We start from the raw sequence: 10402 nt of genomic DNA, 5'->3' as shown, positions 1-10402 counted from the left end.
AAGCAAGACCCGTCTTGCATGGAATGGAGCGCTTCTCGGAATCGGACTCTCCTAATGTCAAAAGCAACCATCCGAATGGGATTGCATTGCAAGCCGGACATTTGCCAGTCGACTTCCTCGAAGATGAGCCACCCTCACGGCCAATCCTTTAGGCATCCCAACCCAGAAGCGTCCGGCCGCCTCGACTTTCCCTTTCTCGTGGCTTTGGGCAGGTGTGAGCGCTGCCCGGCGGGAGGAAGAAGAAAAAAAAAAAAGTGAGGGGGGGAGGGGAAACGTCGAAGGCCGGCGAGGGCCTCGCGGGCCCCTCCTCGCCAGCGTCAGCGGCGCGCGCGAGCTGCCAGCCAGCTGCTCCGCTGACGTCACGGCCCAACCCTACTTTTTCTCTCTGTGTGTGTATGTGTGTGAGAGTATGTGCGTCTCTCTCTCTCTCCCCCCTCCTTCCTCTTTCCCCTCCCCACGTGTTGGAGAGAGTAAAGTTTGTTGTTTCCCGTCGTCAGGGCGACGTTCCTCTAGCCCCCGCAAATGGGCGGGGCTCCGAGGCGAGGGCGGGGCGGGGCGGAGCTGGCTTGGAGTTTATAAGTAAGGCAACGGCGGGCGCGCGGCTTGACAGTTCGGGCCGCGCGGGCATCCTTTCTCCGCCGAAAAGGTGGGGGAGAGAAAGGAGAAGAAGAAGAAGAAGAGGGGGAAAAAAAAAAGCCGGAGCGCGCGCGTGCGAGAGGGAGAAAAAAAGAAAAAGAAAAAAAAGAGAGAGAGAGAAAGAGAAAAAGCGCCAGCCCCGCCCGCCAGTTAGCCAGCCAGCCAGGGACACGCGGCGGCTGTGGGAAACTCCAGAAGTCCCCTCATGGCAGCGGCGCGAGCAGGGAATCCCCAGGAATTGCCTCGCGCCTTCCAGCTGTTGGTGTTGCTGCTGACGCTGCCGCCGATTTGCGAAGCGGCTTCGGCTGCTGCTGCTGCTGCTACTCCCTGGCGGGGCTTCTCCTCCTCCTCTTCCTCCTCCTCCTCGTAGGAGTCGCTCGCTGCAAGACATCTCCGCAGTCTTTCATCCAAAGGACTTTTTCTTTTTTTTAGCGTGACTATTCCACTTGCAATATACTGTGTGTATATGCATATATATGTGTGTGTGTGTGTATATATATATATATACACATATATATTTCTCCACAACTAGGTTAAACTAGATAGCCGTTTTCTGTGCCTTCCGACCACGCAGCGGCTCTTGACACGTTAATGAGGTGGGTGGCATTCCTCCTCCCTCCCCTCTTCTTCTTCTTCTTCTTTTTTTTTTTTTTGGTCTACCCCTTTTTCTTCCCCCCCCCCCCCGCCCCTGCCTCGACCCGATCTTGGAATTAAAAAAAAAAAGTTTCAGTGTGCAGAATCCAGCGGCGGAGCTGCTCTTTCTCCTTCCCTCTCCTCTCTTCCCTCCCTCGCTCCCTCCTTCTTGGATGCAGCCGTCCCTCGCCGGTGGCTTTACTCTCCCTCTTGACATTTTTGCAGGCAGCCGCCCCCCGGCGAGTTTGACATGGCACTCAGCGGCACCCTCCTCCCTTCCATCTCCACCTTCGCCACGGCGGGCACGACCGGCAGGGAAAAAGCCTTGAGACAAGCAGGTGGCCACAACGTGAGTATTCGCCGGGGTTGTTGGGTGTAGCGGAGGAATTCTGCATATAAATGCATGAGAATGTGCTTGAACAGGTGTAGAGTTGGCTTCTTGTGCCACCCTGAGAAAGTACTGTACAACGCGGCGAATCCTCCCCTAGCTTTGCTGGGGGGAAAAAACTCTCGAATTAGGGAGGTGTTGTTTTTTTTTTTTTGCTTATTTTTAAAGCAGTTGGGCGTTGATGAACAGTTTGGGGAGAAAAAAAAAATTTTTTTTTATTTTTAAGGCTCAAAGAAACATGTTCCCCCAGAATCTAGAAAGCAATTGGATTCTGACCAGAGTTCTAATCAGATTTACAGAAATAAAACAAAAGTTCTTCCCTGGTGCAGCTATCCCTACTATAAAACAGGAAGCAGGCTTTAAAAAAAAAAAAGTAAAGGAAACCATTCTAACTTTTGTGGTATAGTTTTATAGGTATACCTATCTATGAGCATATGAGATTTTTCTCCAAGGTAATCCAGAGATTAACTGCCTTACTAAAAACATAACACACAAATCCACACTGGGTGCGCACTAGCCCCAAATGCACCATGGCTAACTTAATCATGATGTACTCATTCAGTCTTTCTGAGTTTGCTCAACGCAAGGAACCATCAGCTAAAGTCCTGGGCTGGGTTTGGCAATCCATTTGGCTAAAATGTGGTTTGCTAATTGTAGTTCAGTGTGCCGTGTAAATGCAGAGGTGGGTTTTTTTTTGTTTTTTTTACTTTTCCTTCAATTCTTGGATTGTGGCAAAAAGTTCTTTACCATTTGCATAGGCATAGATTTTACTTCAAGTTTAAACATTCAGCATTTTATATGAAGTGAGAGGAAACACCCATGAATAGAAAAATATACCATGAAGGAATACAATGCATTAAATAAGAAACTGAAATATGTGGCGTATCACAAACCAAAATCATGGGTGTGGATGGAGATGTTTAATACATTGGCAGCCTCTGGAAATATATACACCTACTCATATGCCTAGGTTAGCTTTTCTTTGTATCGTTTCAGGCTGATGCCTTGCTTCTCTAGCTGCTATTGTATAATGCATGCAGCCTCAGAAAACGCCTACATGTGTCTAATTATTAATGCATTAACAATCTAATGCATTAATGTGGCATGTGCAGTTATTGCAAAATTAGTTTATTTGTATTTTCCTAAATCTATGACTACATCAAAAATCCTTTTTGTGTGTGTGTGTGTGGGGGGGTGTTTCTGTCATGTATATTCATCACATTTACTGAGTCTGGAAGAAAGCTTTAATACATAGATAAAAGTACTGGAAATGTACATATAATCTATATGCAGAGGCAGTATAGTAAGTATAAGCTAATGACAGGATTGCAAAGTGATGCCTTTATTTTTATCTTGTGACTTTTAAGCAGAATGCTGTTCATGCTGGACACTAATAATTATGGCTTTAAAATGAGTTAGTTAAGCCCTGTAGTTTCAGACTTGACAGTTAAAATTCTGGCATAGGCTCATAAACTAGGACTACTTTGTGTCCCCCTAAAAATCACATAGCACAAAATGGAGAAGAAAAATGAGCAGTTCTGTATTAGCGTGTGATAGTTTGAAAATTGTTTACACCTGGCCCTAAAAACTCATGTAGCAGATTTTTGAAAAGAAAATTTCTAACATATATTTTTGTAATCAGAATTTAAGTCAGTCTTTCTCAAAGATACCCTCACAATGTTGAATATTTAATTTCATAGCTCCACTTTTCAGCGGTTGATTTCTTTAAGCTATAAAACCACTGTTTCAAATGTATATAGAGGAGGGTTTTTTGTTAAAAAAAAAAAAAGAGTACTAACCCAGTAGCATTATGGTAGAGTTGCTAACTCAATTATACGATCCAAAAAGTCATATTTTAAGCGTTTAAGGATTTATTTTTTTGCTGTATTCTATTAATAATTAGTACCTGGTTTTTTTCTTGTGCTTTTCTACACTTAAAAAGTCTACTTGAATGCTTAGTTGATTTTGCCAGCAAACAAAAGGAGACTTTCCATTAATGCTACTTTTTTATCTTCTTCACACAGAAGTGGAGGGAGGAGCTTTCTCACCTCAAGCGGATCCCCCCTGTACTGACAGGACGGCATTTTGACTTCTCTTCTGAGCTGGAAAACACCACAAACGGCAACAGTGGGACTATGTCAAGGCGGGAGACAGAGGAGTTGAATGAGCTTCTGGACTTTGATTTCATCTTGTCGAATTCTCTGATGCCCCAGGAGCAACCCACAGCTGCTGCTGCAGTTGTGAGTGCTCCTGGTTCTTCACCCTCTGTCACAAGTAGCACCTGCCCTCCTGTGACCACCTGTGATTTTTCCTACCAGCTGCAAAGGGAAGATCACCCCGGAGGTATAATGTACACTAGAGAACATGTTCCAGCTGCCCCTTTCAACCTGGCTGATATAAATGATGTGTCCCCTTCGGGTGGATTTGTAGCTGAACTGATGAGGCCAGATCTGGACCCTGTTTATATGCAACAGCAGCAGACCCAACAGCCACCTCCTCCACCACCTCTTCCACTAGGCAGCCTTCATGGGAAATTTGTGTTGAAGGCTACAGTGAACATGGGAGAATGCAATAACCACATCAAGAACAGTGTTGCTGCTGCAGCTTCCCCCTGCACGGATGGATCTGTGCCCCCTTCGGTGTACAACCATGTGCCCAGAATGTGCCCCAAAATCAAGCAAGAGGCAGCCCCTTCGTGCACCATGGGCCAATCTCATGGAAATAGTCCAAGGGCCCAACCACACGACTTCTCTTTGGGTCGGCCGTTACCTAGTAGGACTAATCCTCCCTTGACTCCAGAGGAGATGATGTCTCCTAGAGACTGCCACCCTTCCCCCCAGGGCTTAAGTCATTCAACTCTTCCACTTCCTCCAGGCTACCATCCTGGCCCGGCCTACCCTCCTTTTCTTCCAGAGCAGCTGCCACCCAACGCCCTCCAGTATCAAGGTCAGTCTTACTATCTAAATGTTTTTGGAGAGCCTTTAAGTATGCCTCGCTTGGTACAAGGGATGATGCTGACTCCGCCCTCTTCACCTCTAGAGTTGATGCCTTCGGGGAGCTGCCTCTCTGAAGAGACCAAGCCCAAGAGGGGACGGAGGTCATGGCCCAGGAAAAGGACTGCCACACACACCTGCGAATATGCAGGCTGTGGTAAAACATACACAAAGAGCTCTCACCTCAAAGCACACCTTCGGACCCATACAGGTAAGGGCAGTTTAATAATGCTTTGCTCCAATAATATGAGAAGACTGTTCTAATATAGACAATTCAGCATTTTACTGAAAGGCAATTGGGATTAGTCACGTTTATTGCTTAGACATCCTCTGACTCCTGGCCAGATGTTGTAGATTACATGTTTTTCAGCGTACAAAGTGTAGAGAAATGGACCCAGCCATTATCCCTCTGTCAAGTCCATACTCTAGTTTTTAGAGCCAGTGGAACCTGTCTGATGAGAGATAATAGTGGGTGGAAAAAGAAAGATTGTATACCACTTTCACACCACTTTTAACTACTATTTAGCAATCATCCTATGAATGTTTTCTAAGCGGTATCTCTGAGTGTGCTTAGAACTGCAGTTTTAAACTCCTACAACTCTAGCGAAAAGTCCTGGAATTATTTGAGAGGTGCAGCATGATCCATGGCATATATGAGTGAACGCTTTTGTCCTTTCTCAGAATTGCCTGACTAGGATTTTGTGTGTGTGTTGGGGGGGACGGCGGATTTTGATAGAAACCTACAAATCCTGTTCAATGGATAACAGGCACACTCTAAAAAGCCATGTTTTGCCCTCAAACCACATCCATCCCTGAGGGGAAAAAAATTGCTAGGGTTCAGTTTGTGTGGATTAGAACACAACTCTGTTATTAACACAAGGAGTTAGAATAGCACCGTTTCACAACTGTATTAAATAGTGGGTTGTAGTCTTGTCCATTAACATAGGAGTTTAACTGTCAAAAGTCCCTTACAATTATGGATTTGCTTTCAGATTGAAGGTGTTGGTTAAAATGGCTCAAAATGACTCATTCCTGGCAGAGGAATTGTTTTGCAGATAGATGCTTGAGCACTGCTTGCCTGGCTGTGGCCATGTGGCTAGTTAATTACAAGGTAGCTAGAAATCCAAACTGAATTAAGCATGTTTATCCTGATAACATTATTGACATGTTTCTTCAGGGAAATGGATGCTACAAATAACCACAATTTGTTTATTTTCTTGCTCTTGTTTTGGGTTTACGATTCCTATTCATTCTCATTTTCTATAAATCACCCAATCTTAGTTTACTGACTATGATCCAGGAAATCAAGTTTTATATGGGAGTTGTTTTGAATTTATTTAAAACAGACTGCTCTCCCACAAAGTATTGATGGTTCTTTTTTTTTTCCCAGTGCATAAAGGCAACTGCCAGTCAACAGTCCTCTTGATAATTAGCTCTGGAAAATCTCTAATTCTGGATTTTCCAGCCACCTGCATAAAGTGACAAAAATAATCAATTTAATTGGTTCTTGCTGCTAAGATTTATATAGACCACAAGCTATGACATATTATTTTGAAAAATGTCAGTTTACTTCACATACCCCATGTTGTCTCGGAAGAAAGTATCTTAGTTTCCAAAGGAGGTTAATTTTAAATCAATATATTTAAAATGGCAACGTGCATGTGTTTTCCGATTAACAGTGTGTTAAAAGTGCAGGAACATGAACTCTACCAACCCACCCCAATATTTTCTAAGTTATTCTAAAGGATTTATCTCCATTTAAATAATTTGAGCTGCCTTGTAAAAAAAAAAAAAACTAAGCAAGATAACATCCTAGTTTGAAACACTGATCTTCATTGATTTCAGTGGCATTTCCTCAATATAAGAATGGTGGAGATTATCAGCCCATTTGTGGTAACAGTGGTATAAGTGCACAGTTCAGACATGGATTTAAACTTTCAGTTCTCCAGGTGGCTTAGGAGAATGAACTTTAAAAGAAATTTAAAGAATTTAAAAGAAACAAGGTTGATAGGTTGAAACTTTCATGAAAGCAACAACATATAGTTAAACATGAAAGCTTCACTAACATGTTTCTTTATGCTATTATTATTATTTTTTTTTTTTGGTTGGTTGGTTTTGTCTGTAGCTGAAAAATGATAGGCGTACTGTAGTTCCATACTACTTTAATCCAGAAGCAGTCAGAAAAAAAATTAAGAAAAGGAGCGCATAGGTCATATTGCCACACAATCAGTAAAATTGTTTATTGTCTTTTTATGTTTCTATATATGTCCTGATTTCTGAGTACATAGAGGCTGCTGACAGATAATATTTTGCAATAATTGGTGATAAAGTTGAATCATTGTTACCTATAGCATGTGCTGATTTTTAAATAAGTCCTGGCCAACCACGAATATTATCTTAGCGTAATCTTTTGAAAGTGGAAATGCCCTAAAATAGTGAAAAAGGACAAAAAAAAAAAAAAAGTAACATGTGCCTCTTTGGATGCCCAAAAACAATTCTCATTAGCCACAGGTGGCTCTCATAGTTACAGGTTTAGTATCCTATTCCCGTTCATTTTCTTTCATTTGGCTGTTTCCAATCACGTAATTATTACAGCTTTTTTTTAATTTTTCCAAACCTAGTGAACAGAAAGGGCTGTGAGCTAAATGTATATATGCATTATAGGAAAATATGTATGTAATTAAACTACTTTTCAGAATTCTGGGGAAAGAAATAGGCAACAGTTCATATGAGACAATTTTGCTCGGCCAATAGAATACACATATCCAAGTTTTCCTGAATCCGCAAGGATAATAACAGGTGTCTCTAATCATTGCAGAATTCGTTAACGATAATTGAAACGGACTTGTATTTATTTCGTGGTCCATTCATTGAGGCTTGTTGTTCCAATATTTGCCCCAAATGCAGAAGTAATTGATGTGGCTCTTTATTTCTGAAGGTGAGAAGCCCTATCACTGTGACTGGGAAGGCTGTGGCTGGAAATTTGCCCGCTCCGATGAACTTACACGTCACTACAGAAAACATACAGGCCACCGCCCTTTCCAGTGCCAGAGGTGTGACAGAGCATTTTCCAGGTCTGACCACCTCGCCTTACACATGAAGAGACACTTTTGAGAAGGACACAAGGAACTTTACCTTTACAGCCTGGAGAAGATTCAGTATTTGACAGCACAAGGACTGTCTTCCACACGAGGGAAGGACTCCACTTTAAAGCACTACAGAAAACCCCAGTGAAGTCTTCCAAAAAAAAAGGGGGGGGGATCAAAAGGAATGAACAATTTTAAACAAATGTGGATTTTTTTTTTACTAAACAAAGGGAACAATGACTGGATTTAAAATCATCATTCCATTTTTTTTAAAAAAATCTGACTTGAATCTTTCTGGACTACAGAATGCCAAGGACTGACTGGAAGTCAAGGATATCAGGGTTAACACAAATGTTGAGGGAGGGAGGGATGAATGAATGGATGGATGGATGAGTGGATGAATGGATGGGAAATTACGTAGGGAACCAACTGGTGAAGACAAATATGACACTAGTAGAACAGTAACCCTGCTTTTGAAGGTTCTTTACCTCAATCAGGCCAAACGCTTTACTTTTTTCCTTGGAAGAGAGAAAACTAAGTTTCCAAAGCACTTTTGTAACAATTTTAAAAGGTGTATTGTTATGGGGAGAAAGCAAATGTACATATCGTATTTAAATGGGATCTAAAAACAGCATGCCTCAAGGAAGCTGAGAAATACAAGCTTGATCCCAGATGCACCATTTGATTTTATAAAAGGCATATTAATTTCAAAGCATTGAGCTAGCCTGGCTCATATTGTGGCAATAGTGATAAATCCACTATGATTACTCTTTGAATGTCATGCCTGTCTTCACCCTAAATTCCCTTAAAATTTCTTTTCAATGCAATATTGTAAACATGATATAATCTTGCAATTTCTTTTACCTTCCAAAAGCCATTAGTAAACTATGTCAAATGGGGAAGAAGAAGAAATTCAGGTACAGAGTTGTGGTTAAAAGTCTATTTTCATGGTGCTGAATGACATTTGGTTCTTAAGGTACCAAAAAAGGAAGCCAAAGTTCTCAAACTGCTGCATATTTGACAAGGAAATACATTTGTCTTCCGATCTACAATTAATGATGACCTAAATCAGGTTAATAAACCTGGTTTATTTGTGTTTGTTTAATTTTCTATGCAGACAGTCTGTAATGCACTGTGGTTTCAATGTGCAATAACTTGTACAATGGTTTATTCACAAAAATGCCTTAAGCAGAACAAATTTTTTTCTATATAGGTCTTTACATATTAAATATGTAATATAAATTTAAGGAGACTTCTATTTTGTATATTTTGTAAACTATGAAGTGAAATGAACATTTTGACAGAGTTTGTATTTTGCATATTCATTTTGCTGAAAATAACTTTTAAATAAACCTATTTTATCTGAGTGGATTTTTATGCTTTTTCTAAACCGTTTTAATATGATGCAATAAAAAGCTTAATGAATAGTTTATATTTAGACATAATGTTCAAGAGCTGTGATGACTCCATATTTTAAGTTCTGCACTGCTTCTAGTCATCTTTACTCTGATGTAAATTCATCAAATTCAGTTTAGTTTATCCCCAAAATAAATTATTTTGGGCTATAATCCTAAACATACTTATCAGGAAGTAAGAACCAAACAATTCAGCGTTGGTTCTAATCAAGCACAGTGAGATATATATATAAATGATGTTTATTATTAATATGTTTTAATTAAATCCTCCCAACTTCATTTTTTTCAGAATCCATATACACTCCTGTATAGCCAGCTTAATCGCTTTGAAATATTTAAATAGGGTTTTTTTTTCCTTCCATGCTACAGTTTCTCTGAAATAATTCAGTTTGCCAAATTTTTATGAAGCAAAGAAGCCATGTTGCAGTGTACCTTAACTATTATGTGGTTAAATAATAATAATGTAATACTATGTAGTAATTTAGGGAGAAAAACTATCAGAGATAGTTGGTAATGTCCAAACATTCTAAGAGTTTGATATATTTATTATTTAAACATATTTTATTAGGCATTCTGGTCATCTGCAAAGTATTGTGTTTCCCCGAAAATAAGACCCTGTCTTATATTTTTTTTGAACCTTGAAATAAGCGCTTGGCCTTATTGCCATGCGCTCAAAAGCTATTATCAGGGGATGTCTTATTTTGGGGAAAACGGTATATCTGAAATAATTATTTAAGTTGAGCCTATATCTCTTAGACCTAGTGTTACATTATCTTCAAAAGGAAATTTTGTCAAATTAAAATTTGTTTTTATGATATTTTCAAGACTCGGGGGTAGAATGTGTTGCTATAAAACTTCAAATCTCTTTAAGTAGGTTAAAGACTCTCGTTGTTTTAGCTTAAAACTGCAAATACCTGTATATGTAAGTGGGAGTTTCTTTTTATTGAAGCTCAGATCGTATTTCCCAACTGCTGATAAAGCAAAACTTGGTGTAAGTTATCATTTGAAGCATTCTTCGGGACTATTATTACTGTTTGACATTTAACTTTTATTTGAATCTGATTACCAAAATTCATAGTACCTTCATAAATGTGCCTTTGTTTTTGAAAATACGCCTCTTTCTAAATCATATAATTTTATAGAATTGAAGATTTACCTTTCATGGAATTTGTAGGGAAAGCATTTGGTTTATATTTTTCAAATGGAATTATCAGTTTTTGCAGGAAGCATATGAAATTAAAAGTAGTTTAC

The 10402-nt window shown here is 40.1% G+C and overlaps 1 protein-coding gene across 2 annotated transcripts; it reads left to right on the top strand.

Moving 5' to 3' along the window:
• The first annotated feature begins 635 nt into the window (after nt 1–635).
• On the top strand, nt 636–8977 carry KLF4 (KLF transcription factor 4). Of its 2 annotated transcripts, XM_070935488.1 has the most exons (5): nt 636–1232; nt 1495–1618; nt 3682–4603; nt 4697–4861; nt 7589–8977. In XM_070935488.1, exons 1-5 carry the CDS (start codon nt 1228–1230, stop codon nt 7762–7764), a joined length of 1392 nt encoding a protein of 463 aa, XP_070791589.1. In that variant the 5' UTR covers nt 636–1227; the 3' UTR covers nt 7765–8977. The 2 variants fall into 2 exon arrangements, with proteins under 2 accessions (XP_070791589.1, XP_070791588.1); XM_070935487.1 differs by having other exon boundaries at nt 3682–4861.
• Nucleotides 8978–10402: the final 1425 nt, after the last annotated feature.

Source organism: Pituophis catenifer, unplaced genomic scaffold, assembly GCF_029215685.1.
Source record: "Pituophis catenifer annectens isolate HBS135680 unplaced genomic scaffold, rPitCat1.0.hap2 SCAF_2, whole genome shotgun sequence".
Lineage (NCBI taxonomy): Eukaryota > Metazoa > Chordata > Lepidosauria > Squamata > Colubridae > Pituophis > Pituophis catenifer.
The sequence above is the reverse complement of the archived record's forward strand: the minus strand, read 5'-3'. Positions and strand labels throughout refer to the sequence as shown.